At 38.3% G+C, this 25,579-nt stretch overlaps 1 protein-coding gene across 1 annotated transcript in view; it reads right to left on the reverse strand.

The window, feature by feature from the left end:
* Window positions 1–25,579, reverse strand: part of SHANK2 (SH3 and multiple ankyrin repeat domains 2) — a 316,058-nt gene that overhangs the window by 229,284 nt on the left and 61,195 nt on the right. The window contains exon 10 of the mRNA XM_075163387.1: window positions 20,558–20,608. Coding sequence (XP_075019488.1) covers window positions 20,558–20,608 — 51 coding nt within the window. The remainder of the gene's footprint in view (window positions 1–20,557; window positions 20,609–25,579) is intronic.

Below are 25,579 nucleotides of genomic sequence, written 5' to 3' on the forward strand. Positions count from 1 at the left end.
AATGATCTGACCCTGAAAACTCATGTTGCCTCGGTCCCCATTCATGCAACTTCTCTCATTAATTTATTTCAGTGGAACTCATGGGGTCGCAGGATTTGATCCAAAGTGCACGTATTTACATCTGAAAAGTCGCAGTAGTATAACTAACAAAAGGCAGCCAGACATTATTCTGAGGACTTTATTGAGTTGTTGTAATTTTCAAAAAATCATATTTCAGTTGGGAAAGAAGCCCCACAAAATACCATCCCACATTTCTAAAGTGCCAGCAAGTGCCATTTATAAAGTGCCAGAAATGTCTACGCATTCAATACCCTTCAAAAACACACAAAAACCAGAAGAAGAATGTCTGTCATACTGTGCAAGTAAATAAATTCATATAAACATGAATATACATAGGAATCGATCTGTCCTGCCTTGAAATACAGCCTTTAATTGAGAGAACACAGCAAAATTTAAGGTTTCAGAGCAAAACTGAAAGCATATTTATAACATAAAATAAAGATGGAACTGCAAGTAAAAGAATGGTTTATATAATTTTCACCAGAATCAGTTTATTATTAACTGCGATTCTGAATATTTTAAAATAACGTCCTTCATATTTCTAATGAGCTGAAACTTTCTCTGGTAAATAGCTCAACAACATCAGAACAACCAAACAAGAGCACAGCGTGCATAGAGAGAAAGGGCTTTAAATTCATTTCCATAATATTTCATTTGAAACAAGGCTGAAATAAGGGAAGTAGTCTTTAAAAGCTGTTAAAGGGGATAAAGCACGGAAGTCCAATATTTATGGCAGAAACTGGCAGAAACTCTGTCTAATTTTCAGAATATTCCAAGTTTTTCATATCTCATATTTTTTTAAGGTTTCAAAGCTGCAGAGTATGTCACTGAAAGCACCTTGGTGCTTCAAATGTCACGGTGAAAGCCCTGGTTAGTCCTAACTTAAAGAAAAGTCACAGCACGTATTTCCAAAACTGACATATACAGATCCTCTAGGTTGATGTGTAGGACATAGATGTGCCATTTCTGCATTCCTGTATTTTCGACATTCGGAATACGGCTCTAGAAATTATTTCATTGAAGACAGGGGTCTTTCCCAGGTACAATACAGCAGAATAGCTACTGCAATAATTGCAGTAAAGGAGAAAGCACACGAAACTGAATATAGGGAATGTTTTGCACACACAGGTTTGCTACCTGAGGGTCTAACGCTGTTCCCTTAGGGTCAACAAAGTTTGTCTTGGGCTTAAGTTAAAATCAGATCTGACCCTTAGATTTTAATTTTTCATGAACTTAAACAGGTAACACTCCAAGCAGACTGCCGAGCCTTCCAGCCACAGACTGGAAAAACTAAACATTGCCCACATTTTGGGGATGTTTACTGTAACTTTTGCGAGGTTGGTGGGATATCTTCTGGCGGGAGTGGGAGGGAGCACGAGGGGCACGGTGCTCAGGCACGGCGACAGGACGGACGGAGGATTGCTGAGCACGTTTATACCGACAGATCTTAATAAACACAAAACTGGCACATTCATTCCTACTGGAAAACAGGGTATGTTTTGTATGTATACACGCTTTCCAGGCACCAGATTAAATTAATTCTTTTTCCCTTACGTACCTTAGAAGGATTTTACATGACCGTTTAGGAGTTAGCTTTTGCTTTGCTATTAATGTTCTATTCTTAAGGAGAGAACTGCAAGCAAAATTAGCCTTTACTACAGCAAATAAACAGGAAAGGGGACAACTAATTACACCAATTGACGTGTGTCTAACACAAATCTTTTATAGAAAGAGTTAAAAATAAGCATTTCCGTGCCTCCAGTGATTAATATTCCACCCAACTGTTTCTTTTCCCCAGCAATCTGCAAACTGTAAGTGGGTGGATATTTTTTTAGCTGCTTCTTAGAGGCATTATTTATATTATTTTCACAATAAAAAAAATAACTACAACACAAAATGATGAAATGCAAATGTCCACGCTTTAACCCCTGTTGCACACTGTTTTTCCCTAATATTTCACCATGTTCAGAACTGTAAGAATAACTCTTGCAAAACTTGTTTGGGAAAAACACTTGATATAAAATGACATGAAAATGTCTGAACTAATTTCATGCCCCTAAAGTTTAAAATTATCATCCCTAAAAGCACACCTGAAAGTACCATTTAATCCTTCCTCCAGCTCTCAGAATTCTATTCCTGGCATTTCATACATCTGAAGGGGCAATTCAGCACCATTCACTGACAAAATTCACCTAGGAAATTCCTTACGTGTCTTCAAATGCATTTCTTAGGGAACAAAAACATTTTTACAACTACTTGACTCTTCAGAGAAAAACCTAAAATGAATAAAGTCACATCCAGCCTTAAAAATCAGTTGCCTAAATGGACTGTCTAACACAAAATAATTTTGAAAAAGAAACTGCAGGAATTGATTAATTATAGAGTCTCTAAGCCGATCATATTAAATGTACACAAGAAAACACCGGTCTGAAACATCAAAGTGTTCTGCTTTCATTGCTTACCTTCTTTCTTTGTGAAGGCATTTAACAAAGACTTCATTTTCCCTTTTTACTTTAGCAGCAATCCCCTCATTATATAACCTTTGCTGGGAAGAAAGAGGCAAAAAAAAAAAAATAATAATAAAAAAAAAAAAAAACCCCAAAGCTACCCAATTTCTATGTGTTCAGGCTGCCTGCACCCTGACATAAGCAGCAGGTTTCTGGGCACTGTGTAATTGCGAGCATAGCTGGGCATGCAGTACCCAGCGTTCTGGTGACAAAGCCCACCCCACATTCTGTCTGTCAGCTGGGAGCCAACTGTGCATAGACTGGAGCTGCTCAAAAAAAAAAAAAAAAAATCTTGCTATCTTTCACAGCATTAGTCATGTGAACACCACCGCCACAGCCTCGCAGACGATACCCTTGCTTCCGCGAGCGCTGCAGTTGTGCAGGAGCGAACGCCGGGCGGAGGGAGGTGCAGGCGGCCCAAGCTCCGAGGGGGCCAAAAACTCGTATTTGCAAAGGGCAGGGGGGAGATGGCGTGAAAAGGCACTTCGCAGCGGCGCTCCGCAGGCTGCAACCGGGAAAGGAAACCTTGACAGAGGCGAGAGCTGCTGTAGAAGCGCATTTAGCTTTTGAACTTGCACAGCTGACTCTCGGCGCACAGAGGCTTTTTGCTACTTACTTGCTGTTTTGCTATTTATTTGCTTGCTTGCTGCAATGCTCCAAAGAGCCAATTTGAGGAAAAGTACAAATCACACCAAGCTTCACACATGACTACCTTAAGAACGGAGACAAAGCTGCCACTAAACAAAGTATCTTAACATGGCCCATATTCCACTCTGAAACAGGTGAGATACAAGCACAATTATTTTCCACTGCCCTTCCACTGCACTGGAATAAAACAGAATTTCTTTTTGCACAGTGTAAAAATGTGAAAAATTGACCAAGCCGTTTCGCTAAATTCAGTGCAGATGCCAGAAAATAAATGATGTAGCCATTGCAGGTTTTAAAGTACTAATTCTGAAAAAAAATTCTGTAGATAGTTACGCCGGCCAGTGCAAACATGCTCCCAGAGGAAGAGCAAATAACTGAAACGGGCAGAGAGGAAGCAGGGGGGGTGTTAACAGTCACAAAAATTTTAAGCATGATTAGTTAAAAGTAAGATATAAAGACTCCAAAGAATAGGAAATTCACTGTTTAAAAAAAGAGTGACCTACATTAAAAAATTGTCTTCAAATAGTATAAACTAGATAACAGTTAATAAATATTTATTCCATTTCAGACATCTCTGCTGATCGCTAATGCATCTATTTTGAAAATTAGGTCTTTTTCTCACTGAGAAAACTCCTTCCAGAAAGACAGAAAATAAATTACTTAGATGGATTTAACCTCTGTGTGCATAATGATCTCATATTTAACATAACACTGAAAAGAATTAGTAAGCATAAATAAATTGAACAGTTTAAACTTAATTTAATATTCCAGTGTTTACATAGTTATTAATTTATAAAGAAAGGAATATTTCTCTAAATTAATACAGTGTTACGCTTTGGTTCATTTTCTTTTTAAAAGCCACTATTCTTAGCAGGTGGAAACGTCAGACACAGCATATGTACATCATTAAACGTCTTTATTTGACAGGAACAATTGATGCAAAGCTTTCTAAAGAATAACTTTGAACTGTTATTCGCTAACTTATAAATACGTGCATTAATTAGCTCCCCAGAAGAATCAATATCGTTTCCAGAACAAGAACTGCTACGCCAGAACAACCGTGCCCCTAATCTGAATTACAAGCTTCTGTGCGTTACTTTTTCTAATGTCTTCATTCAATCCCCCTGATTATACTTGGAGCTACAAATGACAAAGGAGCTATAATTATTAATAATATTTTACATTTCCATAGCGCTTTCTAACTAAACTTAGCCAATAGTATGCGAGGGCTTGTGAATTCTGCATGAAAACCTCAGTATCTGGTGGTACTCCTGTTTCGATAGCCAAATGGAGACCGACAGCAGTGAGTTCCTGAAATGCTCAGGAAGGAGACTGAAATCTTAATTTTTGCTTACTGATGGGGCTGAGAGAGTCCTCTGTAAAAATTCGGCAAGCGCTTGCTGGTGATCCTTACTTTTCGCAACCGCGTGGTAAATAAGGGCTGTGCCGCTGCAGAGCGTCTCCTTAGCTCCGGGCATTGCTGTAATGCCCATGGGCAGAGGTCTCCTGGGGAGCGCACCTTGATTTTACACGCTGTAGGCCAATATACTTTATGGACAATACAGAGCATAGACTGATCCCCATATACTTCAAGAGGAGAATTACCTGTCGTGCCCACAGGAAAAGAAGAAAATCTCTGCCTCCCCATGCTCAGTTCTGTGCTTTAATAACCAGAACATCAGTCACAGAAAATCACAAAGGGGCTATGAGCATTAACTATCTACGAAGGGATGGGATCTCAGCGTTGCCCGTGTTTCTCTAAGTAGAACATCCTGGGCATTTTACCGAGAAGGGGACACCGGTGTGGCAACCTGGGAGTCGAATCCTCAGACTGCCTCTTCCTCCACGTGGGCGTCCGGGTTTCAAAGTCATGGTAGCCCAAGTACCTCGTCACAGCAGTTAGGCGAGGAAAGGGTTAACTCAATTGTGCTCATTCATGTCTGTTCACATACAGTAAAATAAAAACAGACTGGCAACTGTAGTCAATCAAAATCAATCCCAGGGGGTATTTTTATTAGATTCTTGCCGGAGCTGTAGCATTTCATCATCTAGAGGTTTCTAATCAGTCTTATAAAAATATAAAAAATATTAAAGTCACTTGAAATTACTTAGTTTCATGGAAATTGTGGGAACTCTTTCCGATCTACACCATCAGATATATCACCTGATGAGTGATTATTTTATTCCATTTAACTGTCTGTCTTTTCCCCAACGCAGGAAATATAATTTCTTCCTACGTGGCAGAGCCTATTGCAATAAACACTATTGTACATTTGGAAAAATATGACAATCAAGGAAGTCAGTGAACTATTTGCAGCTGCAGTTTTTGATTTTTTTCTAATTTTCACTAATTGCTTATTAGAATTTGTTTATCTTAACTGAAGTCCTAAAATCTGTGGTGTTGGGAAGTTAAAAAGGAAAATATTCCAGCAGCTTCCACCTTTTCGTGAAGGATTTTCTGCCTCACAATGGTAGTCTTGGTATTATTAGGTCAGGACAAAAACCTAACCCACAAGCCATTAGCATCCACAATCTAAACATCACGAAGAACCTTACAAATAGAGGTGAGGTAAGCCCTAATTTCCCTAATTCTTCTGTAGTTGCTCAGGAAAACGTGTGTGAGCTCTGCATGGGGATGTCTCTGAGAAGAAAAGGCCACCTTAAACAGAAATCAAAACATGGGCTCTTGAGTTAATTTTGATTAGCTTTTTTTTTTGTACATTTGTAACATCAGGCTCCCAAATTTTATAGGTATTTCAGTCCGTAGCTCCCATTAGAAATCTATGGAAAATCAGTGACTTACATACTCTTGAGGATCTATTTTTAGGCAGTTAAATGCCTTTATAAAAAGCAAAAAATTATCTGACCAAATCTACGCTCTTACTTAATCGTCCCACCAACACACCCCTAGGAGCAAGGGCTTTTCCAATAATGGTAGAACACAGTTATGATTTTCATGCTTTATTCTTTTCTGATTTTGTCCATTTTGGAGCTCTTGCCAGAAAAATCCCTTTAACTTGTATACACATTTGGGTTTTTGTTAAAAATACAGTTCTTAGCATGTATAAATGCATTTCTCTCCACTATAAAATAGGCTTCCCGTATGCTAAGCCACCAAATGGAGAGTTAGACAAGAAAAGACAGATTCAAATATAGACTGTAAAGTACAAAAAGACTCCTGAAAAAAAAGAAAAAACCAACCTAGGTTGGTACAGTGCTTCTAGATTACTTACTTATTGCAGAAAGCCACAAAGTGGTCAGGAACACGGGCAGTGGTGACAGATTCAGAAGGAATCCACCTCAGGGGAACAACTAAACCTATTTTATAAAGCAAAGGGGTTTTTTTTTATTACGTTTCTGAAAAAAAATCTGGGGAGTTTGCTCAGGAAACTGCAGTTAAACCAGCACTGAGAGAGAAGCATCTGAGCCCACTCAAATGATGCTCGAAGAGCCCAGCCTTAGCTGACCCAGCGTCAGTGTCTCTCTTGCCACATCACTGTTAGCATCTTCTTCCCACCCAGCTACGGCCGGCACCGATCGGCTCCGGTTAGTAGCCTCCAGGCAGGCAGTCCAAGTTTGAAGGGTAGCGTGGGGGCAGGAGACTGTGTGTAGGAAAGGACAGCAGAGGGATGGCTCAGGAACAGATGGCAAGAGTTATCAATTAGAAAGAAAAACAAAAAATAGCAGTGCAAGTTCCATAGCCATGTGCCAGACATCCCTTCCGTCACCTGGCATTTCTATTACATTGCCGTCCCCAAACTTTGCTCTATGTGACAAGGGCAAGTCTCACTCTGCTCTCACGAGGAACCTAGCACCTTCACAGAACTTGCTTGAAAAACAACAACAAGGAGTTGGAAGGCTTAATTAGAGGCAATCCTTTGGGTGGTGGAGTCAACTGGCCACTGCTGGGCCCTCCAATTCTGCAGAAAACACTTTACTCAATTCCTGTTACTAGAAGTATTTTAATAACTAAGCGTGTGAGGGTATGTGTCTGTGGGTACATTTCAAAGGAATTTAAAAGTTGATGAATATACAGTTGCCACACATAAATGAGCTTAAAATCATGGGAAATGAAAATCAATCCCTCTTCCTTACCATACTCACGTGATTATAAATAAGCCTTCGCTAAGATTACAGCAGTAATGCAAGAGCAACGCTCGAAGAGCTGCATGCTTCTGCAGAAAGGAGACATGTTCACCTTGAGGCTTCACTTTCAGATGCTTACACAACATCAAGAAGATACAGAGAATCTTCTATGTAGATTACATTTAAAAATTGCTAAGTATTGCTTAAGACTTGTTACATGTCAGAACAAATGTCTGAAATCTCTTTGATAGGTTAGAAGATAATAGCTTTAGAAATTATGATCCAAAAGAGCTTGGATATCCTGGGTTTACCCTTTTTAAAAAAAAAAAAAATTACCAGGCTCAATGTGGCAATACCTGCAAATATCTGAAGTTCTGACTGCAGTGACACGGATACACAGATCAGAATTTACCTGAGAACCAAAACAAAACCTCCGTCCCCAAGGATGAGGGGCTGCTTTGTAGCCTGCAATTGCGTGAGGAATCTGGGTCAGGGGTGCAGGCAGAAGCAGAACAATGGAAGGTTAAAAGGTGGGGAAATGAAACCCTGCGATTTCGTGCGAAAGGCTGGAAGTGGGGAGGAAACAATGGCCAATAATGAGGGAGATGTCTTGCAAGCAGCAGCTTGAAGAGAGAGAAAAGCAAACGCAATGAGAGAAAGCTACAATAGCCAAAGGAGAATTTTAAAACATGATTGAAATCTATCAGCAATGTCGAAGAAAGCAGCCTATTTGAATAAAATATGTATGGCTCACTTTCATTCTAACAGGTATACTGCTATAAAGAAAAAGCAACTTATCCAAATAAAACCCTGTATTTTATGTAGTTCTGTTTCTGCAGAGTATTCTCTCTCAGCCAGAGCTGGGGAAGGGGAATGCCAGCTCTGACAAGGGTTTCTCAAGGTTTTATACTCCCGGAGCACCCATAGCCCCTCATTTCTATTACGGATGTTTGGGTTGAAAGTAACAGCCAATGTTACTCTGAATAATACAAAAAACTACAATAAATATTTGTATCTATCTTCTATACATTTGTGCACCCAGATAACAAATAGTTTTCTCTGCTGTTTGTGAAGACCTTTCCACTTAATATGGCCAAGGAAAAAGAAAATCTTTTAAAAAGTAAATAGATTTTGTGTATCCTTTCATAAAAGGCAATGGGTGATTTGCAGTAGATTAAACATGAAACTACTCGTTTTAATCGATTTGGTTACTTTTTGATGGCATTTCTTTAAATATGGACTGGGCCGATTTCAAGGTCTGTTTTCATCAGCAAGTAGAACTCATCCAGAATTGTTCATCTTTGCACAGCAGCAGACTATTAGTAACCAGCTACTTAGAAGTGTCATTGAAGCAAGAGATTAACAACTTGTACAGTACCTGGAATTTAGCTCAGACTATCAGCTCGAACTGAAAGCATTCAAGTGTGAACCCCTGAAGCTGCATTCTTTTACCTCCAACAATAAGATAGAAAATAAAATCAAATATAATTATATCCCACTACAAATTCTTATGGTCTTTAAACAAGCTGGTGAAAGGCTGGTGCAATTTTCTCCCCTAATAATACACTGCGAAATCGAGTCCTGATGCAGCACCACTCAGAAGCATTGAATTACACAACAAATTAATTTTCTTCTTTGCCTTATGTATACATTGAGTTGAGAAAAATATCATTTAACATCAGGGGGCTGTGCATATCCCAACCCCATAGTTTACGCTGAGAAAAAATAAAAAAGAAAGAAAAAAGCAGGGTCATTCAGAGAGAGAATTTCATGGCTGGTAGCTCCTGCAAACAAAGATGCCTGATTCTTCTTTCAATGTCTGATGCTGATGGGCCTTGGATGCAGTACACAAATTTGTGGGTTGCAGTCTGATGTTGCAGAGGAGAACAAAGACAAATGAAACTACACAAGAGGCTTAGAAAAACAAATGTACCAATATTGGATTGCGTGCTGTTTCTGTGTTCTGGTGTTGTACCGAAAACAATCTAATTTTGCCTTTGTGTAACTTTCCTCCTACCAAAAGCTCTCAACGAATTCCTTAAATCATTATGTTGTTCCAGGCTTTATTCAGTGATTTGATTTCACTGCTTTAATCTAAGTGTGAACCTCTTTAGTAAATAGTGGGACAAAGCATCTGTGCTTCCAAAAGTGTTGGTGGATCATGTCAGTTTTATTTAGAATAACACCATTTTCATAACTGAAAAGTGTATATTGCTCTCAATGGGGGGAAAAAAAAAGTGGTCTCTCGTAGAAGTTACAAAATACGTAACTAGCCAGAGTGGTCAAACGGTGTGCCACAGGCACGTGCAGTGTGCTAGTACAATTTATATAGACAACTCTAATTATTGGGAGGGTGGGGGTGTTGGGTAAATTTATGTGTACTATTTTAGGTGTCAGCCAGTTGGATCCAATTCTCCAGGCTTCTTATCTTTCAGCACTATTCCTGCAGCACATCAGCTATGAAATGCATCCACGCTGCTCTGACAGCATTTTACAGCACCTGCGCAGAAGTCTAAATGACAACACAAGGTGTGTAAGGACGGAGAAGTGCACCGACTATGAATGCCAGCTTTATAGCCCATCCTCAGCTCAAGTGTTTCTCAGTTACTCCTGATTTACTGCAGGGCAAATGACAGAAGAAACCAAGCCATGGCGTTAAAGTTCATGCATGACTGTGAGTTAGTCCAAGGCAGGAATTATAAGAAAACAGCAAAGAAACAAATCCAAGTATCTTCTTTTAGCTCCAGCTCCTCCCTCTTCTTCAGCTCTTAAATCTTGATGTCTTTCATTGCCATTTTTCAGTCTCGTTTTCCCTTCTTCTCATGGCTACAGTTGCCTTTCACTGCTTCCATCACCAGTTCTCTAAGGACAATCTGCCTGCCACCCAGAGACGATGGGAAATAAATGGCACATGGGAGTGCATCAGCAGAGAGAATTTCTAGAAGATATCTCGTCATGGCAAGTTACACAAAATTAGCAACGAAGACAACTGGATAGGGATAGAATGGGGGGGGGGGGGAGGGCAAGAAAACAGCATATGAAGTAGCTCATCTAGAAGACCAAGATCTATAGGAGGTCGCATCAATGTCTAACAACAGTGGAAAAAAAATCACCCAATCTTCATACACCAAAGTTTAATTGCTAAGAGAGGAAGTAACAATCCAGCAGTTAATATGACATTACTACACCTTTTAATACCTTGCTGCATTTTGAGGGTAATATTTTCATTGAGAAAAGAATACACTATTTTACTGAGGAGACATAGCTGGGCTTGAACTGTCAGCAAAGGAACTACAGAACTGTGAAAGCTTTTCACTCTACTGCTTGGCTTCCCACAGGTGCACACTACTTTATGATGTATTTAATGACAAAAACATGCATTACCACTTTCATTCTTATTTTACAGTAGAGCAGCAAAAGGAGCCCATTTTTATGGTAAATAATAATAAGAGGTATTATCAACAAAACCATAAACTAAGTGCCAAGAGAACTAAATTGTTGACTCTGCAGCCTCCCTGAAGCCCACGAATCTGCAAGTAGTGAGGGGAGAATTGAAGGAGAGAATACTGTTGGGGGTCGTGAGTGTAGAAGAAGCCACTAAGACCTCCATATCCCATAGACTTGCATAACAAATTGGAAAGCAAAAGGCATTTACATAATTGTAGATGCAGCTTCTCAAACGTGGAGTTAGTGAGAACCATCTTTATTGCACCCCACGTTATCCTCTGCACACGCTTTTTTCCTCCCTATCTAGTACAAGTGATCTTCAAGAATTCCTCACTTGCTCTTATTCTCATCATCTGAATTCCAAAGTGGACCTAGCACTGTGAAGACCAAGTAAGTTATACTTACACTTTTGAGACGATGCACATTCGGGTTACCTGAGCAGAGAGTCTCTCACTGCAAATTTCCAATTGTCTTTTATGCTACAGATAGTAGATAAGCAATGCAACCATTCAACCCTCAAAATACCTTCTCTTCTAAATAGAGGAGAGCAAGCTCTATCTAAAGTCATGTTATCAAGCAGGATCCTTAAAAAATAAAACCCAATAATTTAAGCTGATAATTGTCTCACCATCCTTAGTTCCATTTAGACATTTGGTGTTAAAAAGAAACTAAACCATTGCTGAGTTATTCGTTAAAATAACAGCATTTTAAATTATATTAGTAGCCTACATTCCTTCATCTCAAAAATAACTGTTAATGAATCATGCTGGTATAAATAAGAAAGGATAAAAAAAGAATCTATCCGCTGTAACAGGGGGTTATCTTCGTAGAAATATGTAGGTGTTTGCAGCATTTGTAATGTTCTCAGCGGTTAATCCCATTGAGAGAGGAAGGCTTTCTCACTGAAGAGTTTCTGAGGTGGATTAATAATTAAAGTAATATTAGCAATACTATGCCTACTTCTGGTTCAAGACAGTACCACTTGCATTTTACAATGTGTGAAAATGTTGAGGGAAGACTTTCCTTTTTCCCCTCAGTGTAGCCTGTTTCTTGATGTTGCCTGCAGATTAGGTTTTGAGATGATGCACTGACAGCTGAGTCTAGATTTTGTGTAGCAAGAATATGAAAAAGGACTCTCTTGTTTATATAGGTTACTAAGTCAGAGCAGGTAAGTAAGACCAACTGAAAGAATAACGACGGTGCAAGCTTAAAACCCATTATCAAAAAGTAATCTTCTGTACATACTATTTCAGAAATGTTACCATTTATTCTTATGTTTCTGGCAGCAGTGGTAGATATAGTTACATGATATTCATTAATTCAGCGGAAAATGCGTGGCTGACATCCAAGACATTACTATGAAAATAGAAGTGTTCTGGATATTATTTGGCAGTCACACCCCCGGACATCATGAGTACTACAATAAAATTTGACTTCCGTGTTCAAGTTTCAAAATAACTCTGTTTTCTTCCGGACAAGAAATGATGCAAATAAAGCTAGTAGAAAATGGCAATGCACATCCCTAAAAAAGAATGGGATCAGAGAAAGGAAAGTAATTGTATAAATACGCAAATTGCATATGTTGTTATCTACCAAGTCATGGCATTTCAGGTGCAGATTCTTGATGTTTCAGAATAATTGCAGACTGTGTGTTTAGGAGAGAAATCATTCTTGTGTTGGTATTACCTGTACACATGTGTAACCACTATATGTGTCCACCAGCACTTTCATTAGAGGAAGGATCATCTGGCACTAACCACCTAGGATCTAGCCTGTTGTCATCTACAGAAGCGCATCTAAACTAAGTTATGATGACTGTACTCATATATTCAAGGGCACAAGTTCAGGTATGAGAATTTTAAGTAATAAACAGTATGTCTTCATATGCAAAAAAAAAAGTGCATGAAGAATACACTGTATCAAAAGAAAAAAGTACGTAAGACAGAACAGATAAAACAGGGTAACATAAAATATGTATTTCGGATATTACATTAGGAAGCTTCAGTTGAGAAGTTAATGCAAATTACTTGCAATATTTTTTAGTTTATTAATGTTTGTAACAGAGACCTAAAATGAAGGAAAGATCCAGCCCTCGGCTCTACCAGTGGACACCAGACATAGTTTCACCGGGAATTTGTGGTGCAGCCATCCTGCAAGCAGCCGCCAGCAGCTGTGGCTTCTGAGCAACCACGGCTTCTAGACAGCATACAGTGACCACAGTCCCCAGGACGCCTCCGTTGCAACGGGGGACAGAAAGACAAAGATTATTCGCACCCCCCATGCCGTGTTCCCAGTGGAGGGCAGGAAAGCCTAAGACCACTCTCTCAGCTGGCCGATGACTGGTGGAAGGGTGGTGAAACAGAACAAGAATAAATGGAAATTTGTGAAGTTGGGGAAAACTTTTATAGAATCCACAAAGGCTTCATATCTTTTTCCTGGTCTAGAATTGGGTAAGAAATTTAGAAATGACTCACCCTAAGTCCCCCTGGCTAGGACCATGCTTTCCTTTATGTTGGGAAGCTGCAAGGAACATCAAAGGAATTATCAGCAGAAAAGGAGGAGAAATAAATGGGACTCGCAGGACACATCTGAGGTCAAGAAATAAAGTAGAAATGGAAGGGGAAGGACTGGAAGATAGGAAGAAAATACAGTGAAATTCCAGTGATTCCCAGTGAATCTGGGAGATATAATCTGAAAGAGATTTTCAATGGAGAAAATGAAATGGATTACTGCTTTAAGATGCTTAGGAATCACAGTACTCAATGACTCAGGAAAGAGCATGTTGTATAGTATATAAACAAGAAAGCAGCGTACGTTTGGATGCTGCACATTGCACAAAGGAGTAAGGTGCAATTCCTACAGCCTCCTCTCAAATCTTATTCACTTTCCGAACACCAGACACCAGTATAACATAAAGATTTATCAAACCATATAGCAACCAAAAGTAATACAGTAAATAATTAAGATGCAGGAGTGACTAATTGGTGATTTAAATTTATGTAGGAAAGACTACAAAACGTAAATGCTCTGAGCAAGCTCCTATACCATTCACAGGGTCACAGAGTTTTGACATCAGCTTACCTTGGAAGAGATGCACCTCGTACTCTGCAGGTTGTTAAGTAATGAATAAATGGGAAAGACACAGCTGTTTAAATCCCAGTCCCAGTAAAGGTGGTGTATCTTTTGCCAAGGACTTTACTGGGACCAGAATTTCAGTCAAGAAATAAAGGAACATTTGAATGATGCAAGATAGAGGACTATTACAGAGCAATAGAGACGGACCTATGCAGGATAACTAGAAGAACAGAACAGTATAAAAGCATAGAAGGTATTCTAAAGTATTTCTCCTCTCCCCCTACCACTCCTTTGAACAATCACAGCTCATCCATTTTTCTAAGCACATAACTGGGAAGAGCAAACAGGGTGCAGCCCTGGTTCACAACAGAAGCTGGAAGGTAACCCCCCGCCGCCCGTCGTGATCACAAGTCACGTTTCAACCCGAAAGCTGTACGGAGCAGTGCAGTTTATCCCTACCTCTGCTGTCGTCCTGTATTCTAGTGCAACCTAGGCTTAGCAAAATAAATGGAGAAAATCAATTTGCTGCTTTGCCCTATCAAGGGAGTGGAATAATCTGCGGAGCAAAAGTGAAAAATTTCACAACTGTAGACAGAAATTGCCGTGAATCGTACTCTCCAGAGTACAACTCCAAGAGAAGAACAACCCAGTAAGCCTTCCATTTCATTATTCAAACATCGTCAATATTTCAACAGACGAGGTTCAAAATATTAACCAGGCAACTCATCTTTAACTAGTGCTCCACTAGTCCATTATCTAAAAGAATGGGCAGGGTTTTCTTTGTACTTTTTTCAGCTTACATGATCAAGATGCTTAGCATTTAAAGTTTGTTAGGTTTTTTTAGAAGAGACTATATGAGAATTTCTGATCCTTAACTGACAGGAATGGAGAGCCTTTTTGGAAAATACATATTGCTAGTGGTAAATAACATCATAAACGAAACACAGGTTATCTCTCCTTATCATCACCTTCCTCTGTCTCAGTGTGGATTTCATTTTAGAATCTCACTAATTAAGCCTTACCAACCAATTTTAACCTTCATCTGTGTCCCTTAAAGGGCTGAACTGTCAGGGCTGTTGTTGCTATGCACCATTATGGCTGGGAAAACCTTTGTCTGCAAATTCAGTTGATGTTTCTTATCTATTCTGTCACTCTCCTTTACAGGAAAAAGGGAGTGGGGGGAAAGCAGCTATCTCCCAACTAAAGTTCTGTGGCTGATGATCATTTTCTTGGCTTTTACAACATTACTACTTTACATCAATATTCTGCATTTTCAATACCTACCTAGTGCAGGTGGTGCCTAGAGTCAGCGACAGAACAACCCCCCAACACACAACTGTTAATGCCAGGTAAGAAACACATCTTCACTAAGAGGGAGCACTGTAAAGAAAATACATGCAAACACAAAGAAAAAGAGGAGAGGAAAAACACCGAAGTCTAGAGACTGGATTAGAATGATGAGAAGACCCCATGAGCACATAACAGCACGTAAAGGTAGCGTAAGAAGGGGCAGTTCAGGCTGGCAGAAAACAACATCGCAGCTCCAGAAATGCCTGCAATGAATGAACTGGAGTAGGGAGACTGTGAAAGATGGCTGAAGTTGGGTATTTAAATGTTTCCCTCATTTAAAAATACCATTAAGAGGGTTATTATTAAATTTACGCAATAACTTTCACTTATTGCTTAGATTTTTAATTATATTGCTACACAAAAAAAATCATTATTTGTACTAGGCGATACCTGAAGAAATCATCATTCAACATTCAAAAGGACTGCACTTTTCTTCATAGGTATTTAAAAGCTAGCTTGACTAAACAAATATGTTTCATTTGCACCGTATTCTAGGAGGATGGGAAAGAAAAAACAATTAAATTGTACCCTATGGAAAAATACCTGCTTCTTTATTTTTCTTGAAAGTATTTAGATCTACACTAAGAAAAATCTTTCAAAAATATATCCTAGAAAAATCAACATTTTCGCCCACTGTGGTTTGAATATTCTAATTCTGTCCACTAGCATGTATCTGTGAAAAGCCATCATTAGATCATTTTCTGTCCCATAGCAACCACTTTGTTTTCTCAGGGAAATAAAATATTTTTACAACCTTAGGCAATACCTTTCTCCGCGTGGTTTCCTAAATGAAGCTGTTTGCAATCTAAAGCTAACATCACAATTTACACTGGGCTTCACAGAGATTTATAGCTATTTATGTGGAAAATAAAATGTTAGCCATAGGCTTTTCTAACTGTATATACACGTGCATGTGCATCTACACAGAAAGAGGGAGAGCATTTCACATTTTATAGAAAAAGCCTGGATTTGTTAATAAAATATTGCTTATTTAAAGTAACAGATTCAAGTTATTAGATGCATTTACATTACTAAACAATTATCTAAACGACAGCAATGGAAAGGAGAGGTAATGTTTTAACGATCTGAATGTGCAATGATAATTTAGGTCTGACTTTGCTAAGTGATAAGAAAGTAAATAAGACACCAGGGACTGTAAGCAGCTTGAGAGGATCTTCCTGTAACTGTCACAGCTGACAATTTCATGGTAATCCAAAAACTTCAGGGCTGCTGGCCAGAGCCACCAGTTCTCAAACGAGACTTTACCAAAGGTCTCTGTGGAGCTGGCTTTTTCTTAAAAGGGTTTTTTAATTATTAAATGACACTAAAGTGACTATACCTATTTTAAATAATTTACTGCTGCTATTTTACTATGCGAGTAACTGCTAAAGTTCCCTACAGGCATTACACAGAAGCAAATCTGAAGAGAGAAGCGTAGTACTATGTCACCAAAATAATGGCAAAAAAAAAGCCATAGAAGCAGACCTCGTACTACGCTATGACTTACTGTAATCATGTCAGCTTGGGTGCTGACCTGAATGTTGTCTCCATTTAAGCATAAAAGGACTATCATGAAAGAAGGATTCCAATTTTTTTTTTTTTAAATTTGGCAATCCTATCATGTCTTTTCATGACACCAAAATGTTACTGATTTAAATTTTGACAATGAGGTGCACTGGAATGTGAAAAACTCTCCCAGGAGAAACTGGAAATGCTTGAGATATGGAAGGCTAAACAGGATGCAAACACCCACACAAAATGCTGCAGCAAGATAGTAAGCTGGAAAAATAAGATTCAACTAGCTGTTGTGCTACACCAGATCTTTAGCAAATCCAATTTCTCCAGCTAAATTTTGAAAAATAAAACATCGAGGAGGTTACAAAGGGTGAAGCTTTAAATTTTCATAACTGTTCGTTAGGATTGCTGATTTCAGCAATGATGAAGTGTTTCCACCTCTATTTACCCTAGCTTTTGAAACCAAATACAGAAAGACGACTAGCAGGAATCCATTTGTTCTCACCGTACAATTTCAACTTTTTGTCATTAAGCTTTAATGTAAGGAAAAGACATGATCTGAACAGCGTTTACTTCAATGATGATGCAATGTGATGGGTGCACTGCATAATGTCATATGATATTAAAAGATGTGTCCTGGTGTAACCTTCCTTATACATAGTGAGAAGCCTCTGAAAATACAGACGGCAGCTAACAGCTTTGAAGCCGATACTGGAAAGTTGTCACTTGCTTTCAGTAACGGAATAGGATTTGTGACTATCTACCCTTAGTGGTCCAAGTTGCTCAAATGCTTAGTTACGAAACTACGCCTTCATTAGCTTCCGAAAGGCTCATCTTTCTTCTTTAATTTATTGAGATTTTTGTCATATGAGCACTGAAAAGAACTGTACAAAATCAACTTAAGGCAAGTTTTGTGCTCCTTCGTTTTGGGGCTGACTCAAAGCTCACTAATTAAACCAGAGCTCCCCAACAGGGCTTCTCATTCCATCAGTCAGGGACGCCTGGATGATGGGGACAGTTCAGTCACGCTTTCGCTCTCGCTGTGCCTCCTGAAACAGGGAGGACGGATGCAAGAGCTTGCTGGGCTTGGGGAACTGCTAAACCCTCAGTTAAGTTGAGTCTGGATCAGCTCAAAGCTGCTAAAGAGATATAAATTAGCGGAATCGGGACTAGTAGTTTTGCTTATTGGTTTTGTAACCCATTTGGGCATTTTGGTTTTCAATACTTTGTATAAATTCCAAAAATACTTTGCATAAATTTCTCTTCAGTTGCACGTTCATAGTTTTAAGAATTAGATCAGCTCTCAGTGCCTTTTTTATAGATATAAGATGATGTCCCATACTGTGTGTTTATGAACATTTTATCAGGTAAAGATGGAGCAGAATTAGGAACCCATGAGATTTTAATTCCTTGTTAAGCAATTGTCACGACAGATTCTGACAAGAAGAGAAAATGTCATAAAACTAAGCAGAACTAAGCAGTCCTCAAGATAATTTCCAACTTCTAATAAAAACAGAACACGGTACATCTATACATTTCATTACAAAGGCTGTAACCATGGTAGAAAACGCAGCACGATTTGATTCTGACAACCTGTAATCCTAGTCATACCACAGTTTGAATAAAACTTTAAAAAAATCTCCAAAGCCACTACATCATAACTTTAAACCACGAAAAACAAAACCCAATGAAACTGCATTGAAAACTTCCTATATTTTAGCTAGGGCTCAGGGGAAAGGCTGAAAACATTCATATTACAGCACCGCACACCACCACTTTGGCGGAACCAACGTGAAATGCACTTGAAAAGACACCTGACTGGAGACGAGGGTACTAAGGGGAACTGTGAGCAAATGACGGTAGGAGAGTGGAGATTCACCGTCGAGCCTCCAGGCACAGCTAACGACTCCCTGCATTGGACAAAGAGTGGAGCGGCCACTGCACGGGATTTCAGAGGTTCACCACACTGAAACATTTTCATAAAAATTTTGACTTCACTGATATTAAACTCTCTTCTGAAACCAAAGAAGTGTCATTGGAAATTTCTGAACGGCTCTAAGTGGGTCAACGCTGCGTAGGCAAACTGAAAAGCTGTCAACCCGATCAATATTGCAGTTACCAGGCACCGCTGGTCTTCGTAAATGCCAATCTAACAGAATCTACATCCTGACAATTTCGGATAGTAATGTGTAACTACACACTGAGTAATTTTTTTTCCCTTTGAGACATAACAGTGACAACTGATAGTAATGAAATTTATTCTAACTGAATGTCTCTCACCAGGAGTTTAACTGACTTATCTTCAAACTTTCTCCACAATAGAGAGGCAAATTCTACTATAATACAAAGGCTATTCCATATGATTTATTCCTCCAAAACGCACTGTGCAAGCATTTAAGAAAACGAGTGATCTGAATTATGTCTTACACTCATAATGGAAAAAGTATTGGTTAATTCATCCCTACTGATTTTAAAAGACGTTTATTTGGTTTTTAGCAAACTGTGAATGTGGCTTTTGTTGCTCCAACATGTATTTAAGTTCTGAAAATACTTCCTTTGATCTGGCATCAAACTGTTAGTCACACTCATTTCTGAAACTCAGATCCACAAAGATAAAGTACAGTTAAAGTGGCAGAATAGTACAAGCAAATACATCTAAAATAACAATAAAGTATGTTTAACATTTCCTTTATACTTCCGGTAATACTAAGGACACTGAAAAATCAAAGATTTGTTGTTCTTTTGTTAAAGTATTTGAAGCATTTTATTTCAAGTTTTGAGAACTTAATTACTCTAAAATGGCTTCTGTCACTCACTGCACCATAAAAACTGGATATGCCTATACCCAGATGTATGTACACATGTCCACAGACAAGTGGGCTTGCTGTAGGCGTACTACAAGAACTCTTTATGTAAGCTTTCCTTGTCTAAACTGTTCTTGGTAAACATTTTACATGAATAAATATGGTAAATTTGAGCTCATTTATTCTACAACCATGCAGAGTCCCTGGAATTCTGCATGGCTCGTGCAGACACCTTGCAAATGTCAGGGCAGCATCGAGGCCATTGTCTCAATTAAATTCCAAAGTTAGGATGTTCAAAAGGACCTTTATGCCCAAATTCTGTTGGCTTTGAATAAAAATTAAGCAGCTATTTTTTTAGTACTTAAAAAAACTCCAGCCTACATTGTTCGATGAAATTTGGAGTCTTCCTATTAACAACTGAATTGTAAACCACATTAAAATACCAATATACTAACACAAAGTAAGATATCAGTACACACTAAGCAATAACCATTCTCTTAACCTGTAAAAGAAAACCCCTATCTGTATTCATAGAAATATTTATACATAATTACTATCCTATTTATTATACCACTCTTAAAATAAGAGGGTGTTACTCTCAAACACCTCAAGAAAATACAGCCCCCTAGCATTCTGTTTGACATACTGACTGAGATAATACAGCGTTTAATCACTACTTTAGATGTATGATTTCATATATACGGACACAGTATAAAACATATTAAGAAGAGATTATTCTATTAGTCACAATGAATAGCATCTTACACTAAAACCACTTTTTCTACTCCATCCATCTTTCCAATGTTCTGAGGCCCACATGTGGAGTTTTGGGGCCCCAATTTTGGAGCCCCAAATCTTTAGTAGAGACCCTCTTTATCTACCGCCAGCTTAAACAAGCTCAGGACAATAGAATATGGGTCTGTGAAGCCTTTCCTTATGGGAAAGCTATGCTCCTAAAATATCTCTGTGTTTCGTTGATTTTCCTTCATCAGCAATAAGAGCACCAAAATCAGACCTTTCTACTATTGCCCCCAAACAGAAAAATGACCATGGTTTAACCCTTACCTGCCAGCAACAGATTCCAGGGACTTCTACTTGGATATGGGAAGCAGGATCCTTTAAGAAGGGCAAGGAACGAAGGCAACATCAAAAAGAAGTTAGGTGTCAGAATTTGACTTTAAGGGGAAAATTTGAAAGCAGAAGTTTATGTAAGCGAAGCTCTTCTGATGGCATGATTTGAAAATGGAAAAGTGAGCAAAATAAACATTTAGAGAGGATGAGGAAGCAAACTCTAGTTTCTCTCAGTTTCTCCTACTCTGCTGTCCTGCCACTTTGCGCGTGAAATGAGGAAATGAAAATGAGGTAATGGAAAGTAACGGAAGGTAATGAAGAACGTTGAACGTGATTAAGGATGGCAGAATGGCAGAGGAAGGTGACACAGGGTTTGGAGGACTGGAATATCTTAGTGATACACCTGGAACAATGAGGAAGACTGTCTTAACTGCAGTGTTTGGAATTACACATGTGGAAGTCAGGGACCGCTTTCTGTAGTGGTGGACAAGACACCAACAACACCCCCCTCCCTGCCCTGGGTAGCATTGGAATCGCAGAATCACTGTCACAAAAAGATCACTTATCTTTCCGGAAAATAGCTTTCATAGCATGTTTTGTAATTATTTCAAACTTAAATCACATCTTCTCAGAATATTTTTTCTCTTTTTCCTCTCTATTATTCTTTGGTTATGTTTTGAGAATTCATATTGTACAACCTGATACTAGCAAAAAATTAACCCTTCTAAGAATGTGCATTTCTGCCAAATATTTTCTCTGCAATTTTCAGCGTCTCTACATCAAATACTATAAAAAGTCCACAAAATACTCATAGGACTGTTTTTGAATATTTATGGCGCTCTGTTATCATAGCTATTAATCTGTATCTGCTTTTTAAACATTTGCACAACTCTGTGCCTACAATTTCACACGCTTTCAATCTTTTATCTTACAAAATGTCAGACTAACTTTCGTTTAAAAGCATTATTTCGCAATACACTTATCTACAGTTCATGCCTGGATGTCTGTAAATTCAAGGGATATTGTTACATTTGTGAGTCTGGAAGAGTTGTATTCTGTAAGATTGTTTTGTTCAGTAGCATGATTCCGTATTTTAGGAAGTTCTTTCTAACCACACTCCCACAGGACTCGTATATCAAACACCGTTTTCCAAAGTATTTGATATGTCAGATACATCCCTGGGAGTTTTCACATTTCACATTTGACCATTTAAACATTTTGTTTAGAATGGCCCATGACATAAGTTTCAGAGTTTTGATATTTTAGGGATCAAATCATGATCTTGAATAGATGCCCCATAATTAGAAGCCTAACCACAAGCAAACAAGAACAACGGTTGTGCTTTAATTTTCTAGCATTCTGGAATACAAAAGGATATTTTCCCATAAGCTGAAAAAGGAGAAAAGATTTGCCTGCCCCAGGGACTGAAACAAGTGTACATTAAGATACTCAAATGCCCCTTAGTAAATTAATAAGGGAAAAATTTCAACAGGTTTTCCTACTAAGTGGATCATGGGTGGGTTTAAGTGTTGCTTCAATTATTACAGCATTCAATGTGTTTAGATCTACCTATACGAAACATTGCACATATTGTACACAAGCACTGCATGTATCTGTGCCTCAAGGTTGCTTGTGCAGGAAAGGGTACTCCAATTATCCCTTGGGCACATACTGAAGAGTGAGAAGGAGGTGCAAGAAGGAATCAGTGTTCTGAGTCAGTAAAACAAATTAACCTTAGTGGCAGAAAAACAAAAAAAAACCCTGTTCCCGATAGTTTTCAGGAAGCTTAAGCAGCAGGTACAACAATGTAACATTGAAATCTTGAAGGGGAGTCCCAAGGAAAATAAGCTCGTAATGGAAAATTGGCAAGTGACTTTTTCATTGTAATAACAGGTATTTAAACAGAAGAGAAGAGAAAAAGCAACATTGCCAATATTTTGGCATTTGTAGGAGTTATCCAAAAAAAGCATATCTAGGTTCTCTACAGCTTTAACCTGAGAAAAAAATGCACATTAATGCTGCAAAGGAGCTGACACTTTTCATCTGCAGCCCACTCAGCCAAGGAACATCCACTTATATACCCTCATGCATTATTCACCAGGAAAATTGAAATAATCTACCAGTGGTTAAGCAGCTCAGAATCAATGCAAATCAAGGCAAAGCAGTTAAGAAGGAGGATCATTCACAACCTGCTCTGAACTCCTGACACTCCTCCACGCCGCAAGCCTGAAGACTCCTGCAGGAGCCGCACAAACCAGTACAACCCCAGTCCCGGCGGCTGCAGGTGTTTGGTGCAACTTAGCCTGAAAATTGGCCTGTTTCTGTAGTGATGGCAAAAGCACTGACCTGTGCCCATGCTTCGAAAAGCAACTTGCTTTATTTGTATTCAAGTAGATTCTCACTCCCTGTCAATAACGTGGGTTCTCTGGCACACACCCGAGAAAGTCTGACTTTTTTTTTTAATTATTAAAAGCCTGTGATTACTGTAGCACTGACTACAATTATATTCATTCTTTATCTGACTATGAAACTTCTGATACATACAATAGTCAAGCATAAAAACAAATTTAAAGTTATGCAGAATTTTTTCTAATGAGGGAAGAAGTTATTGCTGTCACCATCTTCATTTTCAATAGCAAGATTCAATGGGAATTACCTTAGACCATGATTTATAACAATTATTTTATTATCTTTAGGAGTATACAACAGTAAACGTTAAGATCAGAAAGAATAAATTAATCTTTAAATCACAGTGAGAAACTAAAACACCAGTTAGCTGTTAAGAAGTTATACACCATTACTTACAAGCTAATGTGAACAATAGAGCCATGCATAATTTTGCAAGTTTATACAAATTACCCTGGACAAATTTTCCATGAAATCTACATAAACCTTATATTATGAAATATTTCCATGTGTCTGAATTTATTATCATCGATGCATACTCAACCAGTTGTAAACTCCATGCATTAATGCTCATTATCAGAATTTAATAGCTTTAACCCTTCTTGTTTTAAGGACAATCATTATAGTGTTTTCCCCACAGATTGTACACAGCAAAATAGTTTTCGGTTCAATGGAAACTGATGTTTATTTTTCAGACAAGACATTTTCAAGGGGGAAAAAGCTAGATTTAATCAACTAGTTATTTATTTCAACAATTGGTTGAACCCAAAAATGCTGCTGGCAAACCTAGACCTGAGCTCATGAAATTACAAAATGACAAATTACAACAGAAAGCATTCGTGTCATAACCATAAAATTAGAAGGTGTAAAATAATGAATAAAAAAAATCAAATATGCCTCACTCTAGGTGGCAAAAAAAAAAATCCATTAAGTTCATATATTTTTGCAGTCCTTCCAGATACATATTTGACTGTCAGACAGCCTAAGACAAAAAAAAAAATCCTAAATGTCAGATATTCCAGGTGCAATGAGAAAAACATGCTGTTGACAAAGAAGAAAAATCAGACCAATAACCACCTTCACCTAGAATTCAAGATGAAATACTGTTTCAGTAAGAATTTGGCTAGTATCTTAGGATATTCACACAGTTTTTAAATGGTTGGAAACACTACTGACATAAAACACTACACCAGCAGCTCATCCCCTTCACGATTTTCAGTTAAATTTGCTCTTTTAGACCTGCTGGAGTAACACCTGGAGTGTGACAACGACACTGTTCCGTAGTGATTGTGTAGTGACAACGCACCACGTAGTCAAGGGAAACAGGACCCCAAGTCAGAGGGAACAGGGTTAGGCTCTCACTTTATGTTCGTATAATCCAGACCAAAACTCTGCTTTCCCGGTGCCTTCTTGAAGGTTTCCACAGAAAGATCTATACTTTTCCCTAGGAAGACCAAGCACAAACACATCCTCAAAGAATGTTAACCTCCGCTTCTCAGGACCCCAGGTATTTCAAACACGATGCTTTCACTATAAAGCTATATCAAATTTTTCACAGACTGCTTGGAGGCATTTCTTTGCCAAAAATAACCCCTAAATTTAAGATCAACTGAAATTTAAAAAAATCTTTTACAAAGTTATTTTATATCACTAGCACATTGTACACACATACTCAAGATCCTCAATTAAACTGATTATTCATTTAGGTTGAATAATTGAGATCTCCTATGCTTCTATTGCTGATCCAAGATACAAAGCGGTAGCATTCTAGAAAAAGGAGATGAAATATGCACCCAAATATTTTGCCAAATACTTCAGAACTGGCATCTCTCTTCACATACAAACTACACTGACCTTATCCCAAATCCGTATGTGTTAAAAGAGAAAATCTTGAGTATCATTAAACACAGAGATCTGATTTTGATTTCAAGCTTCTTTTGGGTCAGTGCTAATGGCACTGATTTTTCTACATGTCTGCAGGAAAAAAAAAGGTTGGCCCTAATGGCTTTATTTTATACATTTGTAAATCTTGACTCTGTGTGTTCGGTTTTATGCAATTAAAAGATGTTCAGCTTTGCAGAAAATATTCTTTATCTAAGGACAAAAGTTTAACTACTGAGCTGGATTTTATTGTTTTAAACACATCTATTCACACCTTGCCACATCAGAAGTAAGCAACCTATAAAATGTTATTAACAAGAAATAGGAAAGCTATTTGAAAAGGACACCCTGTAGCTTTTATGAGATTAATATAAATGTAATGGCTCTATCATGGTCAGAGTATATAGGTGAAGTGTCATGACTAAAACCCATTTCTCGTAATTCTACATCTACCGATCTGTATAAGGAAGTTAAGTCATAGCCTTCTATTTATTTCGTAATGATCTCTAATGAGTCTATCTGTGTACTAGCCTGACATCCCATGAAACAAATTCTGGACTTGAACATTTCGCCTCTTTAAATAGCTCTGCTCATTGTAACAACTTAGTAAAATGCTGATCTTGGGTGACAAGGACTCACATACGAGTTAAGAAACATCCCTTATTGTCCTACTGACGTTCACTGATGGTCAAATGGTACCACCCCAGTGCCAGCCCATATCACCATGCC

The sequence above is a fragment of the Calonectris borealis genome, chromosome 14 (genome assembly GCF_964195595.1).
Source record: "Calonectris borealis chromosome 14, bCalBor7.hap1.2, whole genome shotgun sequence".
NCBI lineage: Eukaryota > Metazoa > Chordata > Aves > Procellariiformes > Procellariidae > Calonectris > Calonectris borealis.